Below are 22,467 nucleotides of genomic sequence, written 5' to 3'. Positions count from 1 at the left end.
TCAAGCTTTCGGGGTCTTAATCCCAACTCTGCTATATGTAACTGTACAAACTTGGAAACATTCTTTGTGCCTCAGTTTCCTCATCTGAAGAATGGGGATAATGTCCCTACCCAGGAGAGGGTTGTTTTGATAACTAATGTATGTAAAGGGCATTTAGAAAAGTTTATGGCACATAGCAAACACTCAAATATTAATTATACTTCAGCACCAAGCATTCTGTCCTAAATCTAAGTTTATTCATATTGTAAAATAAATGGGGGCAATCTCACAGGCAGCACAGCAAATAAGAACTCTGGGATTTCTCCTTAATAATGGGTAACAGAGAAGGCTGTTCTAGCCCAGGGTTTCTCAACTTTGGCACTGTTAACATTAGGGGTTGGTTAATTCTTTGTTGTGGGGTCTGTCCCATTCATTATAAAATGTTTAGCGACATCCTTGGCCTTTACCCACTAGATCCCAGTAGCAGCCCCTACCTATTCCTTCTCACCCCTCATTGTGTCAACCAAAACTATCTCTAGACATTGCCCATTGTCTTCTGAGGGCAGAATCTCCCCAGGACGAGAAATAGTGGTATAGCCAAGGTATTAGTCCCATTTCCATGTGATAGGACTTAAATCTATTTGTGGTTATTATTGCATCATTTTAATCCACAGCAGGTTTCTGCAACTCAGGTAATATCCAATAGTTTTTTTCCTTTTTTTTTTTTTTTTTTTTTTTGAGACAGGGTCTCTGTCACCCAGGCTGGTGTCACCCAGTGCAGTGACAGGATCATGGCTCTCCACAACGTCTACCTCCTGGGCTCAGGTGATCCTCCCCCCCTCAGTCTTCTGAGTAGCTGGGACTACAGGCACCCACTATATCCAGCTAACTTTTATATTTTTTGTAGAGATGGTGTTTCTCCATGTTGCTTAGGCTGGTCTTGAACTCCTGGGCTCAAGCGATCCACCCGCCTCAGCCTGAGCCTTCCAGAGTCCTAGGATTATAGGCGTGAACCACTGCTCCTGGGCCTTCTTTCTCTTAAATGTAACTGTAGGTAGGATTTTGAAAATTATTGTTCTCATTACTTATTATGCTAGGCAAAAATTAAGTAGTAAAGAATATATTTAAACATTGGTCTTCAACTCTTTGGAACTATGAAGCAGAGTTTAAGTACCACTGTTCCAGCTTAGATGGTATGTATATCAGGAAAAGATAGAAAATATGTTGAGATACTAATTCAAGTGTTTTAGCATTTTTTGTAAAGGGCGGTATAAATTGCCTTTGTAACTGTTATTTTCCCTTTTTAGGAAAACCTATTTGATTCTTTGACAGGCCAGCCACATCCTGAAGATGTACTACTGTTTGCCATTCCAATATGTGCCCCTTACACCACCATGACAAACTACAAGTAAGTTACCATTAGTTGACAGAATGGCTTTTGTGAATTGTTTTGTAACGTCTATTTAGTAACACATGTAATTCCTTTTTAAAGATATAAAGTGAAACTTACTCCCGGAGTGCAGAAAAAGGGAAAAGGTATTTAAATTTGTTTTTTTGAATTATGATTTTAAACAGTTCAGTGACTTAACAGTAGATTATTCTCACTCTTTTTTGTATTTACAGCTGCAAAAACAGCCTTGAATAGTTTCATGCATTCCAAAGAAGCAACAGCAAGAGAAAAAGACTTATTCCGCAGCGTAAAGGTAAAGTTCTCCTTCAGAAAAGGAATGTGGAGACTGACAGTACAATTTAAAATGTTAGCAGTTTTTTGTTATTTTAGTAGAAAATGCTGTCTTATTAGAAGCAGTAAAACCATCTCAGCTAAAAGTTTGGAAATGTTTTTCTTTTTTGTCATAAAAGAAACATGATTGACCATACAGGATGTGAAGATATTCAGCAATTTTCTTTTTTTAGGACACAGATTTATCAAGAAACATTCCTGGCAAAGTGAAAGTGTCTGCACCCAATCTTCTGAATGTAAAAAGGAAATAGCTGAAATGAAATTCTAAAATATTTGAGAAGAGCCAATTTTATAGCGTTTTGGAAGTTCAAAGATTAAAGCACCATGTATCAGGATTTCCGCATTATAAAAATGAACTAAACATTGCCTTGCTATATTCACCAAAAGGACTTACTTCTTGTTTTTTCCCAGTTTTGTTTTATATAGAGGAAACACTGTCTGTGATAGGATTTCCTAAAGTATTTGTGGACAGGTAAATGCTAATTAATATACATCTGTAGTTATTCTACATTTTCTTGAAATTTGGGAGGTTAATACCAAGTATTCATTTCATGATGTAAAGAAACTGAACAGTGAAGTGGCTTGATTGCTTAAACTATTGACTTGGTAAGTCTACTGTATATAACATCTAATTAAACTATTGACTTGGTAAGTCTACTGTATATAACATCTAATATATATATTACAGGCCAAATGAACTAAACATTGCCTTGCTATATTCACCAAAAGGACTTAATTCTTGTTTTTTTTCCCAGTTTTATATAGAGGAAACACTATGATAGGATTTCCTAAAGTATTTGTGGACAGTTAAATGCTAATTATATACATCTGTAGTTATTCTCCATTTTCTTGAAATTTGAGAGGTTAATACCAAGTATTCATTTCATGATGTAAAGAAACTGAACAGTGAAGTGGCTTGATTGCTTAAACTATTGACTTGGTAAGTCTACTGTATATAACATCTAATATATATATTATAGGCCAGCTACAAGGGGTTTAAATATTTAGGATTGTGTCTTGAAAACTAAGTATTGGAGTGGATTTTCTTCTGCTTTCATTGATACTTGTCAAAAAATATATTAGACCAAAATGTAAAATATAAGTAATAATTCTCATGACTCAGCTTAATAACTCCTAGAAGAAATTGGTGTTAATCATTTCTGTTCATTTGTAGACCTTCAGGTTTGATCTTAGTTTTTTCCTTGTAATCTGATTCAGTTCTGTACCATTTTAATTTCCACCTTTAGTAATTAATTACCAATATAGCACGTTAGAGTATCTTAACCTATAATATCAGAAGCGCATTTTAGGCTTACCACTAAAGACTCTAACCCACTTTTCCTCTGTCTCTTAACAGAATGGAAAATGATGTCATCATTATTTCCATTCCTTCATGAGCTATAAAACTTATTAATTAAAAAAAAACTTCTTAATTGACTGGACAACACCTGCCTGTATTCAGCATGACCACTTGCTCCAGCCCCTACACTGAAGCATTAAGGTCAAAGTACTAAACAGTTGTTGGTCCCTCCACACTTTGTTTTCCCAGCTTCGTCATAATGTGAATATTAATGTTTAAAAAAAAACCTTTATTATATTGTATTTACAACACTAGGTTACATAACTATAGACTACTCTTGCCATTAAAAAAAAATCTATAATGTTTTTAAAAAATGACTTCAGCATTTTGATGATGGTAAGACTATAACGTTTCTACAGATACATATCCTGAAGTTACTGAAAAGAAAATGTAGCAACCATTCTTCAGGGTAAAAAGCCCAACCATTACTTTACTTTACTTTAATAGAGGACAGCTACTGGTGTTAAATACATTTATTGTAAACTTTAGACACAAAAATAGGTTCTCTAGGCCATTCACATGCACATTAAAACCAACAGGTGCAAACTACAACAATGCATATAATTATACAAATGATGCCACTCTGTGATGTTTACAGGATTGCTGTCCATGCAAGGTGATCATAGGCATTATTTATGAAGCCTTAAGATCCAGAAGTGTTGTTACTACCAAACCTCTGATTAACACTGTGAAGTAAGTGTTTTGGAAGGCAGTTCCATGAGTTGGCTAACATTTCTTTAAAGCAAATGACTGCTTCTAAGCTTAGCCTGAAAGTGGACAAGGAAAGAGAAAAGTAATTTCACTTTACTGTTTGGAAGTACATTCACTTGAAAAACTACATCAAACATCCCTCTTTCTTTCTTCAAAGATTTTCATAGGAACTGGTTATAGCAATGAAGTTTTATTGCCCTTAAATAATCCATAAACCTAGTTTTTCGAGAGTGCTAAGTCTTAGGAAACACAATTTTAAATAAGTGCCAAGTACAAAGTTACTTACCGTACAAGAGATTTTGGTTGAACTGAAAATATTAGTATTTCATTACTGTGTGCCTGAAAAATAAATAGGAAGAACACATTTAAAAGCAAATGCTTTGCAAGTAAGTTTCAGTAATAATGTGAAGGTAGTATACTTACAGCTCTGTGATGGACAAGCAAGTTGTTGGCACATCCACCAAAAACAATTACTTCTCCTTCATCGCTGGCACAAGCTGTGTGCCATAACCTGCATTTAAAACAAAAACGAGTTTGAAGCCACCCAGAACACCAGTTGGCCATTTTATACTACAGAATAGAGCTATGAAATAAAGACTAGCGATCTTAAGGTAGTTCAGACCAAAACATCATGGCGAGAAGTAAAATCTTAAGGGAAAGTAGCAAAAGCAGATCAATCAATATCTATTTTATCTGGATATTATTTTCTCTCTCTGGTCGTTCTCATTTATGCAATGAGTTTGAACTGAACGATCTGTTCTCTAGGTCTTTGTTAGCAATAAAAATCGTATGGGACCTGAGTAGTATATGCCTTCTTCTTCCATAGGTAGGGCCAACTGGCCTTACACAGAACATCTGAGGGATGGTGAAAGCCCCGCTTGAGTAAACTATAAAGTCTCAGAAAGCCTGGTAGTTTTATGGAGAGATCATTTGTGCAAATGAAGTCTTACTTGCATGACTATACTTGGTTTAGATACTTGGGGAAAAAATGCAGGCTTTGAACATGAATTTTGACTGTATCATTTCCTTTAGCATTTTGTTCTGAGATTAACAAGAGAAAATTATCAGTGTTTAATAAGCTTTTTTTGGATGATTTGATTTCTTCATCTTTGTTATACAGTGCTACTGCAAGTCTAATTGACAGTTCTTGTTTTTTCCCCATGTATTTTTTTTTTTTTTTAAGAGACAGAGTCTTGCTCTATCACCCAGGCTGGAGTGCAGTGGTGCAATCTCAGCTCACTACATCCTCTGCCTCCTGAATAGCTGGGACTACAGGCATATGCTACCACACCTAGCTAATTTTTCTATTATTTGTAGAGATGGGGTTTTGCCAAGTTGCCCAAGCTGGTCTTGAACGCCTGGGTTAAAGCACTCTGCCTGCCTCAGCCTCCAGAAGTGCTGGGATTACAGCTGTAATCCTGTAATCCCACTGCACCTCGCCTCCCATGTGATTAAGGTTTAAACATTTTACCCATTCCAGCACCTCTACCCCCCTTTTTTTTTTTTTTTTTTGGAGACAGAGTTTCACTCTTGTTGCCCAAGCTGGAGTGCAATGGCACGATCTCAGCTCACTGCAACCTCTGCCTTCCTGGTTCAGGCAATTCTCCTGCCTCAGCCTCTCAAGTAGCTGGGATTACAGGCATACGCCACCATGCCCAGCTAATTTTGCATTTTTACTAGAGACGGGGTTTCACCATGTTGGCCAGGCTGGAACTCCTGACCTCAGGTGATCCACCTGCCTCAGCCTCCCAAAGTGCTGGGATTACCGGCATGAGCCACCACGCCTGGCCAACCCTCATTTTTAATAAACTTAGATGCAGTTCAACTCATTGAAGTGAAAAGCTTGATTGTATATTTTAACTATGTGTCAATTTTATAACAGAAGGAAGAAGCAAAAATAAAAATCCAGCCCTACTCTTCATGCACAGATGACGGAAAGGAGATCATTCGATACTAGGATAACATTGGTTTTCTTTTCTTTGAGAAGTATTTCAAACCTTAGTGAATGCTGAGATTTTTATAACTAAGAATGCTGGATATAATGCAGCCAAAACCTCAATTCTTATGTCTTATGCATATTCAGTATATGAATTGCTTTTAAATACCTTGGTTTTTCAGTATATGGATGATTAAATTGTATCCATTCATTTTTACTGATGCAGTAAGTCCAGGCATCACCTGATTCAAGCAAAGAAATGAAGTATGTTAGTCTGTCAATATGACATTGACATTTAAAGGGCACAGCTTTGGCAAGAAAGGTAATAGATCATGAGCAGATACAGAGAGTATATTTTCTTCCCCCCCCCCCCCCCCCCCGCAATTAGCCAAGTAAGCCCTTTGCATGTTATAGCCCTTCAGCAGGGCTCTTAAGTGCTCCAGGTTCTTTATTGAACAGAAGTATGCCATATAGTACAATCACAGCTATGTTACAGGATCAAAATTAATTTCAAACCTTCCAACCAACCCTATAAGCCGTCTCATCAGTCTCTAATAGACTCATTTTCAGCTATTAGATATGGATGATATATGATGATTTCATTATCATATTTTTCAAGGACTTACTTAGTGGCTGTTTATCAGTGGTAAATCCTCCAAAGAGAAAAAGATGATCTGAAGAAACTGGTGTTAGTGAGTGCCAAGATCGACCAACTGGGCATATGCCTTGTGGAATTCTGAAAATAATAGCTAAGTTACAATATCTGCATTTAGAAGCAGCTACTGTATTTTTAAGTTTTCTTTTAAAATTTATATGTACATGTTATGAAAAAAGAGACCTTAAGTTTAAAAAGGCTTCTTGGTATAAACTACATGCTTTATACTGAAATATTTTCTTTGACGTTAGAATCAACTTCAGACCTTTTCCTTTCAACAGACACTGAGCACATGCTATGTACTAGGCACATAGTTACAGGAATTGGAAACACAAAAATAAAATTCATTCCTTAAGGACCTAGTAATTATGTTTATTTAATTTCATAGTTAAAGAAAAGTTAAGCAAGGACATTATATACCAATAGTAGGGAGTATAGGGTAAAAACAATCTGAATTTTGGAAAAATGTATCTAAAGTGATACCTACAATTCATTCCACTCCCATGTATCCAGATTAAGATAGTGAAGATCATTCATTCTAGCATCCTAAAAAAGGATAATTAAGTTATCATTTTGAAGAATTCAAAAGCAAGTCATTGAAGTTGTTTGAATACTTACTCGATATCTGCCTCCAAACACGAAGCCTCTATTTCCGACAGTTGCACAGGCATGGGCAGCACGAGGTGAAGGTGCTTTACCCTATTAGAGGCACATAAGCAAGTTAGTGAACTTTTTATAAACAGGGAAAATACCAATGTCTACTCTGGATATGGGATAAGAATATGTAAGGCACTTGAGCTTTTAAAAGTTGGAGTGTAGACTTCTAGACAACAGTCGTACTACAAGCTGACTACCAAAACTGGGCATTTTAATTTTCTATTTTTGAAATGTGTTACTGAATGGGCTGGCTAACACAATAGGCTGCTTTATTTTTTCTCTTTTAAAATAAAGGCTGGCATATTATATAATATCTGTGTCAAAGGGAAAAGAAATATAATCATCTGTCAGAGGGAAAAGAAATCTAATATTTAAGTAATACAAATTGCAATCTAGTGCAGAGTTATTTAATTACAGTTTGAGTATCTGTAATCGGAAAATCCAAAATATGAGATGCTCCAAATCTGAAAATTTGAGTGCCAACATGATGCTGAAAGGAAATGCTCATTGGAGCATTTCGGATCTTTGGATTAGAGATAGTTGACTGTTAAGTATATAATGCAAATATTCCAAAATCTGAAACACTTCTACCACGTAAAGTGTATTAGATAGGTTGGGCACGGTGGCTCATGCCTGTAATCCCAACACTTTGGGAGGCCGAGGTGGGCGAATCACAAGGTCAGGAGTTCAAGACCAGCCTGGCCAATGTGATGAAACCCGTCTCTACTAAAAATACAAAAAAATTAGCTGGGCGTGGTTGCGGGCATCTGTAATCCCAGATACTCAGGAGGCTGAGGCAGGAGAATCGCTTGAACCTGGGAGGTGGAGATTGCAGTAAGCAGAGATCCCGCCACTGCACTCCAGCCCAGGCAACAGTGCGAGACTCTGTCTCAAAAAAAAAAAAGTATTAGATTATTAGATAATAGATGCTGGGTTAGTCATTTCATACATTCATTAAACTTCTGAGTTCTAGATTCCTTGGAAATCATTAAAGTTATGGATCTTCTCCCCAGAAAACAAGAATGAACCGTCACTTTCACAGTATCTTCCAACTCTGGCGCACCCCTCTCCCCTACCCCACCCCTCCCTACTGCCTCTAAGTATCCTTAACAATTCATTATTCTTTAGTAACTCACAGTAGTTATAGGCTGGCTCCAGGTAAATGTTTCAGTATCTAAAATATGTACATGATCATTCCATCCTCTTGGATGACTTGAATTCTACAGAAAATAAGAATCCGCGTTATTTTAGAAATGATATTTATAAAATTAGACAGCCTGCCTGATTACCAAAGAAAAATGCACAAAACTTATAAAATGTATTATTTCAACATACTAAGGAGGCCATATGCAAATATGAAACTTCACTTACCCAAAAAGATGTTTCATCGAATTCAAAAGTTCCCAATACTTTATCTTCAGGCAAATACCCATACCCTCCAAAAAATATTAACCTGTTGGGTGAAAAACCAAGACACTAAAAATTCAAATACCCATAGGATAGGATACAAGCAATTTATCTTAGGTGCTGTGTTAAATGCTTTCATGTATTAATTCAGTTAATCTTCATATGGGCCCTATGAGGTATGTTCTGTGCAAATGTTTACTGGCTAAGGATACCTGAATGGTAAACCACTTTACACATAAAAACCCAAACCTGTAGTGCTGCCAACTCACTTGTTTTTATATACCCAGACACCAAGTTTGTCCTTTGATGATGGAGGAATTCCTTGGCAATCAATTCTTTCCCACTGTAACACTCTGTCTGTAGACCTTGAATCCAGCATATAGAACTGTCAGAAGCAATGATTTCAGTTAGAGTTGGTTATATGAAAGAAATTCAAGTTTAGCATTTAATTTTACTATGATTTATGATAAGAGTGCCATCTAATTCAGTGCTACTGAAATTGTGACTGCAGACTGGTTGCCAGACTGCTCAGAGTCCAGATGAGGATTCTGTGACTGAATACCAATTTCCTAAGTCACTAAGCACACTTTTAGCTCAACTAATTTTTTTTTTCATAGTCACACTTTTTTTTTTAAGAGACAGGGTCTCTCTTGCGCATGCTGGAGTGCAGTGGCACAATCATAGATTACTGTAACCTAAACTCCTGGGCTTAAGTCATCTTCCCACCTGAGCTTCCCACATAGATGGACTACAGCCATGTACCACCATACCTGGCTAAGACAGCCGGACATTTTCTTTTCCCATTTTTATTTTTTTATTTTTTATCTCAATAGGTTTTGGGGGAACAGGTGGTGTTTGGTTACATGGATAAGTTCTTTTGTGGTGATTTCTGAGATTTTGGTGCACTCATCACCCAAGCAGTGTACACTGTACCCAATGTGTAGTCTTTTATCCCTCACCCATCTATCACCCTTTACCCCTGAGTCCCCAAAGTCCACTGTATCATACTTATGCCTTTGCATCCTCATAGCTTAGCTCCCACTTATGAGTGAGAACATGTGGTGTTTGGTTTTCCATTCCTGAGTTACTTCACTTAGAATAATCGTCTCCAGTTCCATCCAGGTTGCTGCAAATGCCATTATTTTGTTCCTTCTTATGGCGTAGTAGTATTCCCTGGTATATGTATGCACCACATTTTCTTTATCCACTTGTTGATTGGTGGGCATTTGGTCTGGTTCCATATTTTTGCAATTGCAAAATTGTGCTGATAGCCATATATATATATATATATATATATATATATATATATATATATATTTCTTTTTTTTTTTTGGTGGGGACAGAATCTCGCTCTGTCACCCAGGCTGGAGTGCAGTGGCATGATCTCGGCTCACTGCAATTTCTGCCTCCTGGGTTCAAGCAATTCTTGTACCTCAGCCACCCGACTAGCTAAGATTACAGGCACGCACCAACATGCCCAGCTAATTTTTGTATTTTTAGTAGAGACGAGTTTTTGTCATGTTGGCCAGGCTGGTCTCAAACTCCTGGCCTCAAGTGATGTGCCCACTTGGGCCTCCCAAAGTGCTGGGATTATAAGCATAAGCCACCACACCCAGCCCTGATATTTATTTTATGGGTATCAGAATGGTATTACCCAAAAAAATTAGGTTTAGTAATTTTACCTTTAAATTCAATTTAACAAATATGTGTTCGGTGTCTAACTCTAAGATTAAAGAGTTAATTGAGTTAATCTTTAAGATTAAAGAGATTTATTAAGGATCAATACTTAAAAGATTAAATATTCATCTTTCCTTTAAAGGGTTCACATCCAGGCAACTGAATATATCCGACCACTATATATTTTTTACTTCTCTGAGACACTCAAGCTTCCATTCAGTCAAACTTAAAACACACAACCCTAGCCACTTGACAAACTACTACTGTTTCTGTAACTACCTCCATAAAACCACAGCTTGTCTCCTCCCCCAAGCTTTTAAGTTGTGTCAGTTATTATTCTCCCCCTTGGCTCTGAAATACATATGGCTCAATGATAGCCTATAGATGTGCCTCACAGAATCTTTCAGGCATAGAACTCTTCTTCAAGCAAAATACTAAGCAAAAGCCCAACGTATACAAACAAAAGTGGAGCTACACTTGTTAAAATGGAGGAGGAAGGGGCAGCTTGGAGCCTACCTAACACCATATGCTCCTCCCACAGGTGTCCCAAGGCATCTCAAATCCCTAAAGTTTCTAGGAACATAGTTTGAAACCATCTCAGCCACATATTCCATCCACTTGGAATTTCCATAATTAAGACATTTGCTGCCGGGCACGGTGGCTCATGCCTGTAATCCCAGCACTTTGGGAGGCCAAAGCAGGTGGATCACCTGAGGTCAGGAGTTTAAGACCAGCCTGGCCAACGTGGCGAAACCCTGTCTCTACTAAAAATAAAAAAATTAGCTGGGCGTAGTGATGCATGCCTGTAATCCCAGCTACTCAGGAGGCTGAGGTACGAGAATCACTTGAACCTGGGAGGCGGAGGTTGCAGGGAGCCAAGATTGCACCACTGCACTCCAGCCTGGGCGACAGAGCGAGACTGTCCCCATCCGAAAAAAAAAAAAAAAGACATTTGCTTATATCTTTGTATCTTGGCTACTCCTTCCAATTTTATTATTCAGTTCAAGCATCACCTCTTCGGTCAAGATTTTCCTTGTTCTGTTCCCTCATCCCACCAAACACAATGTCAAAGTTTTCAGCTTCAACAATACTTACTGAGTTATTTTCTATATGCCAGGTGCTGTGTATCTCTCTAGCAGGTGCTACTGCAGTGGTTTACTTACTATATGTGTCCCTTCTAGAATGTGAGTTCCAGGAGGTGAGAACTATATCATTCTTTCTGTCTCCAGTGTCCAGCCAAGTGCTCAGCACATAAAGTGCTTACTAAGTTGCCAACTTAATAGACTCCTATGGATTCATTTATTTGGCAACTCAGTAAGCGCTAATATATGTCATATGTATCATTTCTGATTGACTTAATCTGTCTCTTATTGGTCTGAAAGAGAAGAAGTGATATATTTTTTCCTACTTGGAACAAAATACGGCAAAGTCTGAATAGCATTGTCTTTGGGCACCACTTTATAGGAATGTTAACATGTAAAGTTTTGTCAGTTTTAATTTATCCTTACGGCTTTCTGACTGGTTGCCTGCTCATTTTTACCCTTCCCTCCATTACATCTTGTCTTCATTTTGTCTGCAATTTTATTACTAATGTTCATCTAACATTTAAGGTTCTAAGAGAACAAGTAGCTGCAAAAAGCACAAAGAAAAACCACCCAGGAAGTTACTGCACACAGGTTACCAACAAAAGTTGATTTTACATAATGCCTAGGTAAATACAGATTGGCACACAAAATACTAAAATGCACATTCATATCATAATCAAGTACACATCATTTTTAACTGTGACACAAATAAGTCTGGGGCTAACCTTAGAAATTTGCAGTTGTTTGAAAGATAATAAGAATAAAAATGCCTCAAGCCATAATCCTTAGAAACACTAACCTTATTGGTATTGCCTCTTGAATGGTGTCCTCCAAACAAGTACAGCACCCTGTCTACACACACAGCACAGCTTCCTGACATAGAAGGAGGAACATCACCTTCAGTGTTGATTTTTTTCCTGAGGGGGAATAAATTAAATGTATGTAAGTTAAAGGGAAGAAATGCAAAAGTCTATTAATTTTTCTTCTTCTACTTATATCCTCACAATAAAGGAATAAAATGAGAAGGCAGAGTAGACAGTGCCGCTAGGATCTCTCCTAGGTCTAAACTTAATTCAAGGAATGGGCTTTTCCCTCTTTACCCATTCCACAAACAGTGCCAGCTGGCCCCATGTGTACAGGCATGAGAGATTCTGAAAGCCTAAGTCATATTTTATTATTCTAGGAGCATACCATTTTATGTTTCTCAGACTAAATTGTTTGCTATTTATTTACATGGCCATAAGTTGTTTTGCTTTTGAGTGGGCCAGGAGCCCAGAAGGAAAACCTCAACATTCCCAGTGCTGATAGATTAATTCAGTGTTTTTTCTTCAGTCCCCTTTTAGCTGTTCATATGCATCAGATTCAGTCCTTTATGTAACACTACAAACAGGTAGTGCCATGTGCCAGGCATTCCTGAGTGCTTTGTATGTATTAACTCATTCTGAATCTAAAAATTGATCTGAATCAACCTAAGGAATCTAAGATTTAAAATTCTAATAGTATACTCAAGGTCTTCTGCTAAAACTGTCAGATATAATAATATTTATCTTTGCTAAACAAAAGTTTTAGAAGGCTCTTTTTTTAAAAGTTACTATTTTTGGCTGGGCGCGGTGGCTCATGTCTGTAATCCCAGCACTTTGGGAGGCTGAGGCAGGTGGATCACAAGGTCAAGAAATCGAGACCATACTGTTTAACATGGTGAAACCCTATCTCTACTAAAAATACAAAAAATTAGCCAGGCGTGGTGGCGGGCGCCTGTAGTCCCAGCTACTCAGGGGGCTGAGGCAACAGAATGGTGTGAAGCCAGGAGGCGGAGCTTGCAGCGAGTCGAGATTGCGCCACTGCACTCCAGCCTGGGCGACAGAGCGAGACTCCCTCTCATTAAAAAAAAAAAAAGTTATTATTTTTAAATAGAAACAGGGTCTCACTGTATTGCTCAGGCTGGTCTTGAACTCCTGGGCTCAAGTGATCCTCCCACCTCGGCCTCCCAAAGTGCTAGGATTACAGGTGTGAGCCACCATACCTGGCCTTAATTTTTTTTTTTTTTTTTTTTTTTTTTTTTTTTTGAGATGGAGTCTGACTCTTTCGCCCAGGCTGGAGTGCAGTGGCGCGATCTCTGCTCACTGCAAGCTCCGCCTTCCGGGTTCATGCCATTCTCCTGCCTCAGCCTCCCGAGTAGCTGGGACTACAGGCGCGTGCCTCCGCGCCCAGCTAATTTTTTGTATTTTTTAGTAGAGACAGGGTTTCACCATGTTAGCCAGGATGGTCTGGATCTCCTGACCTCATGATCCACCTGCCTCTGCTTCCCAAAGTGCTGGGATTACAGGTGTGAGCCACCGTGCCCGGCCCCTTAAAAATTATCTTTAAAAATATGTAGCATTCTGCTTTTAAGAGAATACAATTATAAATTTCCAATTCTCCAGAAAAAGATTAAGAAACAGCTTCATATTAACACCAATTTGTTATATACAGAAATAATCATGACTTATTTTTAGTTTGTAACTGTTAAATGTTTTTGTTTTTTGAGAGGGAGTCTCACTCTATCACCCAGGCTGGAGTGCAATGGCATGATCTCAGTTCACTGCAACCTCTGCCTCCCGGGTTCAGGTGATTCTCCTGCCTCAGCCTCCCTAGTAGCTGGGATTATAGGCACCTGCCATCATGCCTGGCTAATTTTTGTATTTTTGTAGAGATGGGTTTCACAATGTTGGCCAGGCTGGTCTTGAACTCCTCACCTAAGGTGAGCTGCCTACCTCGGCCTCCCAAAGTGCTGGGATTACAGGCGTGAGCCACAGCATCCAGCCTAACTGTTAAGTGGGACTACTATGTTAATTCTGAGATCTACAGTAAGTAAAATATTTAAAGCATAAAGTTCTCACAAAGCACACCATGGGGAAAACTACTTTGTAAATCCGCAACCATGGCTAACCCAGCATTTTGAGAAACACCTTGATTCTACCAGGGACATGCTCTTGACTACTACTGTTATGAAACTGCAAAAGATCATTTCAGATTATCTCCAGTTTACAAAAAGGGCAAACTGGAGGTCATTTTGGTTTTTAAACAGAACAACACTATTTTTAAAAAGATTTGCATGCAAATTTTGAGAGCTTATTAAAATAGAATACCACCTGTATTTTTAGCAGATAAAATTCTATACAATCTAAAATCTAACAATTTAACCATTTATAAATTCCTTTCCTTATTCAAGAGATCATATAACAGAAGACTTAACATCTTGAAAAAAATGGAACATTTATTTTTCCATTCTGGATCTGAAGCCTCTACATCTATTTTAAATATTACTATGATACTTGAGATAGAAATTTATTCTAAGTTCATAAAAGTATCTAGTAACTACAGAACAGGTGCTAAATTAAGCTTAGCAGCTAAGCTAAAGTAGCAGAACAGTGTTTTTAGAATATATAAGTAGCTTAGAAAGTGTTTTACATTTTTTTCTTTGCAGCCATATCTGATTTGTTTGTTTTTGGAGACAGTTTTGCTCTGTCACCCAGACTGGAGTGCAGTGGCTCGATCTCAGCTCACTGCAACCTCCGCCTCCCGGATTCAAGCGATTCTCCCACCTCGGCCTCCCAAGTAGCTGGAATTAGCATGCCACCACGCCCGGCTAATTTTTGTATTTTTAATAGAGATGGGGTTTCACCCCAGCCTGGTGCCCAGGCTGGTGTTGAACTCTTGACCTCGAGAGATCCGCCCGCGTTGGCCTCCCAAAGTGCTGGGATTATAGGCATGAGCCAGCCACCGTGCCCAGCCCTTATCTGAATTTTTTAGTCCCCCTTATAATATCCACATTTACCATCTTCCAGTCTCCATGTTGTAGATCCATAGTTCTTCTCTAGGCAGATAAAAGTCATATAATCCTCTGACTTGATTACTCTAAGAATAAAAAAAATTGTAAATATAAAAACTGGTATTTTAAAGAGGCACTACTGTATTTTTTAAATCGATCTTGAGATACTAATTTCATAATTAGTATGAAAAATAGGTATTACAGTGCACAATCCTCCCCCACCCATGCCACACACTCAAGGTAAAGCTCAACATAGATAGCTCTTAATTCAGAATTTTGATACAGCAGTTGCAATAGGACAAGAAGAGATCTCTGGGAACTTTTTTTTTTTTAGTCCAAGTCTCTATTGCTCAGGATGGAGTGCAGTGGCGCAATCTTGGCTGGCTCACTGCAATGTCCACCTCCTGGGTTCAAGCGATTCTCCTGCCTCAGCCTCCTAAGTAGCTGGGACTGCACGCACTCGCCATCACGCCTGGCTAATTTTTGTATTTTTAGTAGAGACAGGGTTTCACCATGTTGGCCAGGCTGGTCTCAAACTCCCAACCTCAAGCAATCCACCCACCTCAGCCTCCCAAAGTGCTGGGATTACAGGCTGTGAGCCATTGTGCCCAGCCAAGAGATCTCTGGGAACTCTCTAAGGCAGCTTTATCCTGAACAGAACCATGCACCAAATTTCAGCTGCATGACTTCAGGAGACTGCCTGTGCCATGGTCAGCAGGCTGTTACTGAAAGTGCCTGATCCACGCTAACACGATGCGTGGTTTTCTAGCCATGCCTTCCTTTCACCTATCCATTCTCTAAGCAGCAATAGAGAGGGCAGAACTGCAAATATGCAAAATATTAAATCCTTATGTAGAATTTTAAGTTCTTTGTTCTGCTCCATTTCCCTTCAGGTATTAATTCCTAACACAGACTGAGCCTACCATATGCCACAGCTGAAAGCTATCCATGGATTGCTTTATTTAATCCTCACAACAACCCTAAAAAGTAGCTGATGTTATGAGAAAACAAGTTTAGAGTTTAAGTAATTTGCCCAAGGTTATTTATGAAGTAATGGTGGAGCCAGGATTCTATCCTTTCCCTGAACTTTAACAACTGCCTGACATTCCCAGCCTTTGACCCTCCCCAGCCACTTTCTGAACAATGTTGACACAGTAAACGACTGCGGTTAGCCAAAAATGAGTGTCAAAGTCCAGCAAGCTTGAATATTAAACATACAGAAACAGAACAGTTGACCACGTAAAACAACTTCTTTTTCCACCCCACCAGTGATGAAGGGAAAGGCTGGAAGCGGGCTGACCCACAGGGGACCAGCCTGTCCTGGGGAGGAAAACTGCCTACTATGTAGGAAGCCAAGGTTTACTGCCTTTGAAACAATCTCCAAGGACTTCTGTGCCTACCCTCAGGGTTCCAGCCACCAGCCATAAATGGGGAGGGCAGTCTGTTTCAGAACCATCCAATTCAGTGATTGTGCTGCTCCTCCCTGAATCGGCCCCAATCATCCAGGCCCTTTTAAATCCATAAGAAATATTCCACACTAAGAATCCTCCCCTGCCCCACTCCCAAAGTCTTATTCTCTCATGCTGCCATTTTAAAAATACAATTATGAATTAGGTAGCTTAGAAGTGTGATTGACAGGTTTCTCCAGGGGAATTAATTTACATTTTTATAAGGGTGACTACATGCTTGCCCCCCCCCCGCCCCCCTTCTTGCAATTCTCTACCCCTTTCTAAAGTATTTTTGAGACAGTTTCCTTCTTGTTGCCCAGGCTGGAGTGCAATGGCGCCGTCTCAGCTCACTGCAAACTCCGCCTCCCGGGTTCAAGTGATTCTCCTGCCTTAGCCTCTGAAGTAGCCGGGATTAGGGCGCCCGTCACCACGCCAGGCTAATTTTTTTTTTGTATTTTTAGTAGAGACGGAGTTTCACTATGTTGGCCAGGCTGGTCTCGAGCTCCTGACTTCAGCTGATCCACCTACCTTGGCCTCCCAAAGTGCTAGGATTACAGGCGTGAGCCACCGCGCCCGGCCCCCTTTCTATTTTCTAACCACATTCATTGGAAACTGGGGAAAACACTGCAGATTCATTAGGATTGGCAAAAAATTACTTTTGCAGTTAAACCAAATTAAAGTATCAGGACAGCTATCTTTGAAAGCTATCTCAAAAATGGTCAACTATGATCAAGTCAGCTGTACCATAAGCTAAAAACAATCACAAAGCAAGTCATCCAAGGCACGGGCGTGGGGAGGGCGGAGAACATTTTCAAGACCAAAGAGGAATTTTGTGGTAGGACTGGCTCAGAGCCATCCTAGCAAATAAAATTCTAGATTTCCGAGGTTAGCAGGGTAAAGAATGGCAACTGGCTTTAAACTGCTAACTAATCACGTTGTTTATAACCAGGGGATCGGAGAGTCAAAGAGCTGCACTCTGTAGTTCATTTGATGCTGGGGATTTTTTGGTTACTGGTGGAGCTTTTCCATTATCTTAATAGGGGTGTCTGCTGAAAAACTTCAACCCAGCTGAAGCCAGAAGGAAAACAGTCCTGATGGCCATTTGCACAGGCGGGAAGGCTGAATAAGGTGGTTCCTGTAACCTTTTGGAATTCCAGTTTTCCTACGCCTCGGCCTCCCTGTAAGTGGGCAGCGGTTCCCAGCTCCAGAGGGTGAAGTCCTCGTAGGCCGTCCTCATAACGCGTCTGAGTGATATCACACACCGTCACCTTTCACACCCCAACCCTTCCGAATGCACCGCCCAAGCAACATTAACAGGACCTTCCCCGGAATAACGCTCCAATGGCAACAACGGGGGTGGGAGTGAGTTGGCTTTGTGAGCACCAGGGTGACATGACAGCAGCCCTGGAGGTTCGAGACGGGTTGGGGGACTCGAGAGAAGGAAGATTCCCGCGCGCAAAAAAAAAACAACCAACGGGCAGAGTCTGAGGTGGGGCGCGCGACGCAGGCGGGGAGCGCCCTCCGCGGCCCGCTCTGGCCTCCCCGCCTGGCCGCGAACGCAGACCCGAGTCACAGCCGAGCGACGTCCGTCGCGGCCCGGCCACTCACTGACCTTGTAGCCGCCCCAGACGAACATGTGGCGCCCGTCGCTGACGGCTACGTGGCCGCTGCGCTCAGCGGGGCAGGCAAGCTCCATGGACTCATAGCTCTCGAAGGCTGGCCCAGGCAAGTCGTCAGCCCGCAGATCCTCGTTGCCATCAGCCATCTTGAGGCTGCACTTTTGCTAACCAACAATGCCCACACCCGCGAGGGGCCAAAGAAACAAAGGAAAAGGAGAGAAATGCACAGCGGCGCGAGGCAAGGAGAAGGCGGTGGCGAAAGGGACGGCGTTGAGGCCTCTCTGCCGCCTGCGCTCGAGTTTCCCAGCCTCCTCGGCCGAGGACGGCTCTCCGCCGCCGCCGGGGCACGCCTGCAGACAGCAGGGCCGCGAGCGGAGCCAGGCGGCGGCGGCGCGGGCCCGGGACTCGGGGCACTGCAGGGAAGCGGTCCGCGTCGGGCCGGCTCCCTCTTGCAGCCCGTCCGCCCCGCCTCCTGCAGTCCACGGCCTTGTTTACGCCGCGGCCGGAAGCCGCCCGTTCCGCTGACGCCGCCCGTTCCGCTGACGCCACCCGCCGAGCTCCGGAAGCGAGGCTGCCGCTCAGCGCCCCCAGCGCCGGGTCCTCCAGCCGCCGCCGCCGCCTCTGCCCGCGCCTCCGCCTACGGCCTGGGCACCGCAGCTCTATGGGGCCCGGCGACTTCCAGTCGCGCTTCGAGTCTCCTTTCACTGAGGGAACCGCAGGGATAATGTCCTGAATCGGTCCCTGAAAGCTGCTGAATTTTAGCCGGATTGCCGCAATTTTTTTTTTTCTTCCCGAGGATTTCTATTCGTTTGATTGAGGGATGATCTCAGAGGGTTCACAGCCCGGGCAGGGGCACCAGAATTGCTCCACTAGCAAGTTTCTGGTCTCGCCTTAGAGTCGATGCAGGCCCTGCTGTTCTGCGGGCGCGAGGGCAGTCGCTTAGCTCTCACGTGGGGCCCAGCCCGATCCTCGGCGGCCTCTCCTGAGCTCCTGCCGCCCCTGCCGGGCGCCGCCTCTGCAGGAATCTGACGTTGCCGCCGCCGCCGCTGCTGCCGCCAGCCGGGCTGCAGAGTTGGCTTGAAAAGCGTTTCCGAAGCCGTAACCACCCTTTTCTTCAGAAAGAAAGGCGGATCCTTTTCACGCACACACAGCTTTCTCTTATTTTATATGATACCTTTCAATTGGGCCAAAATAAAATTACGAGTTACTGTGCTTGATACCTCACCTGTAAAATAGGGTGGGACAAAAATAATCTTAAATTCTTGATCTTACAGTGCCTCTAGAATTTATCGTGTTTGGTAGGAGGGACGTGTTTCATTATCTCCATTTCCCTCATCTTCTGGTTGGGAGCACTCCGTAGAAAAGGAACACTTTGAACAATAAAAGGCTTTTTTTTTTTTTTTAATTATTAAAATGCTTATAGCCTGCCACTCCTCCCCTAGTGTGCCAATGTGTTTACTTGAACTCAAGAACTTGAAAGTTACTTAAGAGGATTAATTAAAGCCTTCAACAAGGAAGCAAATCACCTTGAGGCTGTTAAGACCTTATCTGCCATTCACCCTGGTTGGTGCCCTCAAATCTGTCTGACTCACAGAATTCCTTGCAGCAGTGTCTTCTCCAAGTCGAATTATGCTCACTAGACTTTGGGGTTATCGAAGTTCCTTGTGAACCAACCTCGTGAATCTGATCGAGTCACTTAAAAACCTTGAGCTGGCTCCCGTCGTCCTTAGTAGAATCCAAAATTAGTATCTCGGCTGGGCGCGGTGGCTCACGCCTGTAATCCCAACACTTTGGGAGGCCGAGGCAGGCGGATCACCTGAGGCCAGGAGTTCGAGACCAGCCTGGCCAAAATGGCGAAACTCTGTCTCTACTAAAAATACAAAAAAATTACACAGGCGTGGTGGCCGGCGCCTGTAATCCCAGCTACTTGGGAGGCTCAGGCAGGAGAAACTCTTGAAGCCGGGAGGCGGAGGTTACAGTGAGCCAAAAGGCCACCATTGCACTCCAGCCTGGGCAACAAGAACGAAACTCCGTCTCAAAAAAAAAAAAAAAATTCATATCACAGTGCTGTGCAAGAAGACCCAGCATGGTCCAGACCCAGCTTGCCTTTCCAGCTTCAATTCCTGGCTGTGTCCTCCTTCCAGCTACATTACCCTTCTATCATCGTTTTTGTTTTTTGTTTGTTCGAGAGAAGTCTCGCTCTTGTCCCCCAGGCTTGAGTGCACTGGCTCGATCTCGGCTCACTGCAACCTCCGCCTCCCGAGTCCAAACGATTCTCCTGCCTCTGCCTCCCAAGTAGCTGGGACTAAGGCACCTGCCACCACGCCCGGCTGATTTTTGTATTTTTTAGTAGAGATGGGATTTCACCATGTTGGCCAGGCTGGTCTCGAACTCCTGACCTCAGGTGATCCACCCGCCTCGGCCTCTCAAAGTGCTGGGATCACAGGCGTGAGGCACCGCACCCACCCAGCCTATATTTCGTATATATATGCCATTTAATAAAATAATATCCACTTTGATTTACTTATTTATGTTTCAAACCATACTTTTATCCTACTTAGAGCAGTAACAACAAAAAGAGTCTCTGAAACACATTAATTAGTTGTACTATAAGCAGAGTTTCTCAGTGTATCAAAGTATAGTTCCAAGCCCCGTGGGTACCTGGAGACCTTTTCAGGGGCTCCTTAAGGAACTCTCTTTTCTAACTATGTATCTGTGTGAGGCCAGATTTTCTTCACTTAAGTCGGCCTGGCACAGTGTCTCATGCCTATAATCCCAGTATTTCGGGAGGCTGAGGTGGGCGGATCACTTGAGGTCAGGAGTTCGAGACCAGCCTGATCGACATGGTGAAACCCCGTCTCTACTAAAAAAATAGAAAAATTAGCCAGGCGTGGTGGTGGGCGCCTGTAATTCCAGCTACTTGGGAGGTTGAGGCAGAAGAATTGCTTGAACCTGGGAGGTGGAAGTTGCAGTGAGCCGAGATCATGCCACTGCACTCCAGCCTGGGTGAGAAAGCAAGACTCTGTCTCAAAAATAAAAATAAAAATGCAAAACAATGTCATTCTTTTCGAAATTCTTTTGATTAGGAAAATAAAGTTATTTTTCATTTAAAATGTTATTTATGTTAACAATTTTGTTGTTATTTTGTAATAAATTAAAAAATTTAAACATTAAACTAAATTAAAATTAGTGTTAATTTCTAATATGGCAGATATCTATAGATAAAATCCTCATAAACAAAAGCTCTTGGAGGAACTCAATAATTCTTAAGAGTGTAAAGGGGTCCTAAACTAAACAGTTCTCAAACTAACAGCCATCTCTGATCATGGCTGGCATACAATCAGCAACTTAATTTTAAAAAGCAAAAGCACATTGTGGCCAGGCGCGGTGGCTCACGCCTGTAATCCCAGCACTTTAGGAGGTGAGGCGGGCAGATCAAGAGGTCAGGAGATTGATACCATCCTGGCCAACATGGTGAAACCCTATCTCTACTTAAAATGCAAAAAATTAGCTGGGCGTCGTGGCCTGCACCTGTAGTCCCAGCTACTCGGGAGGCTGAGGCAGGAGAATCGCTTGAACCTGGGAGGCTGAGGTTGCCGTGAGCTGATCTCATACCACTGCACTCTACCCAGCGATACAGTGAGACTCCATCTCAAAAAAAAAAAAAAAAAAGCAAAAGCATATTGTTTTCAGAATCACTTTCTTTTGAGGAAAATTTTCTAATTTTGACCTAAATGGCATAGAATCAAAAAAATTTCAAGGCCTTTGACAACTTTAGAGTACATTACTTATCCTACTTTGTATGTGTATCTATATTGATACTCAGACATTTTCACTTCCTTCATTTTAATATCCCTCAATTATCTTAACAAAAACCACAAAAGACCTCCAACCTTTTAATCACTGCCTATAAATTGTACATCTTATTAAATAAAAATAGAAGAGACAATTGAAGTTAGTTTAAGAATAAAAGTCTCTTTGTAAAGATAATAAAATTTTTAAAAATCCACTATAGGTCATTTGAAATTCAATGACTGATAATGCTATCATTATAATCATAATCCAGAATGTGTGCAAAAAAATCTTTTGCTGAAAAAAATACTCTTGTAAGACTTCCAATTTCTTTTTTTTCTTCCTTTTGATGTGGGGTCTCACTGTGTTACCCAGGTTGGAATACAGTGGCGTGATCTCGGCTCACTGCAACCTCCACCTCCCAGGCTCAAACGATCCTCTCACCTCAGCCTCCCAAGTAGGTGGGACTACAGGCGTGTGCCACCACACCGGCTAACTTTTCTGTATTTTTGGTAGAGATGGGGGATTTCACCATGTTCCCCAGGCTGGTCTCGAACTCTTGAACTCAAGTGATCCACCACCTTGGCCT

The 22,467-nt window shown here is 41.5% G+C and overlaps 2 protein-coding genes across 10 annotated transcripts in view; one reads left to right on the top strand and one right to left on the bottom strand.

The window, feature by feature from the left end:
- Window positions 1-3,165, top strand: part of NEMF (nuclear export mediator factor) — a 69,696-nt gene extending 66,531 nt beyond the window's left edge. For all 7 annotated transcript variants that reach the window (XM_009427766.5, XM_009427767.5, XM_054666511.2 and 4 more), the window contains 4 exons: window positions 1,287-1,387; window positions 1,472-1,515; window positions 1,603-1,682; window positions 1,894-3,165. In XM_009427766.5, the coding sequence (XP_009426041.3) occupies window positions 1,287-1,387; window positions 1,472-1,515; window positions 1,603-1,682; window positions 1,894-1,971 (303 nt within the window). In that variant the 3' untranslated portion in view covers window positions 1,972-3,165. The remainder of the gene's footprint in view (window positions 1-1,286; window positions 1,388-1,471; window positions 1,516-1,602; window positions 1,683-1,893) is intronic.
- KLHDC2 (kelch domain containing 2) lies at window positions 215-19,143 on the bottom strand. Of its 3 annotated transcripts, none has more exons than XM_054666512.2 (13): window positions 18,080-18,232; window positions 15,026-15,105; window positions 12,008-12,125; window positions 8,716-8,831; window positions 8,411-8,492; window positions 8,176-8,259; window positions 7,001-7,081; window positions 6,870-6,928; window positions 6,354-6,463; window positions 5,897-5,969; window positions 4,215-4,302; window positions 4,078-4,130; window positions 215-1,027 (listed from the first exon to the last, which is right to left on the bottom strand). In XM_054666512.2, exons 1-13 carry the CDS (start codon window positions 18,230-18,232, stop codon window positions 1,018-1,020), a joined length of 1,107 nt encoding a protein of 368 aa, XP_054522487.1. In that variant the 3' UTR covers window positions 215-1,017. The 3 variants fall into 3 exon arrangements, with proteins under 3 accessions (XP_054522487.1, XP_509933.3, XP_016781537.1); XM_509933.8 differs by lacking the exon at window positions 215-1,027 and adding an exon at window positions 3,539-3,847 and having other exon boundaries at window positions 18,080-19,143; XM_016926048.4 differs by lacking the exon at window positions 215-1,027 and adding an exon at window positions 3,539-3,847 and having other exon boundaries at window positions 17,610-18,612.
- Window positions 19,144-22,467: the final 3,324 nt, after the last annotated feature.

The sequence above is a fragment of the Pan troglodytes genome, chromosome 15 (assembly GCF_028858775.2).
Source record: "Pan troglodytes isolate AG18354 chromosome 15, NHGRI_mPanTro3-v2.0_pri, whole genome shotgun sequence".
In the NCBI taxonomy this organism is placed as follows: domain Eukaryota; kingdom Metazoa; phylum Chordata; class Mammalia; order Primates; family Hominidae; genus Pan; species Pan troglodytes.
This window is presented reverse-complemented; position numbering and strand designations above follow the sequence as displayed.

Bases quoted from the DNA above. Each gene is read 5' to 3' on its own strand.
- KLHDC2 (XM_509933.8), bottom strand. From the start codon at position 18,232: ATGGCTGATGGCAACGAGGATCTGCGGGCTGACGACTTGCCTGGGCCA. The intron at 6,929-7,000 runs GTAAGTATTCAA...ATCCTTTTTTAG, and splicing joins TGTTTGGAGGCAGATATCGA to GATGCTAGAATGAATGATCT. The intron at 3,848-4,077 runs GTAAGTAACTTT...GTCCACTTTCAG, and splicing joins CAACCAAAATCTCTTGTACG to GCTAAGCTTAGAAGCAGTCA.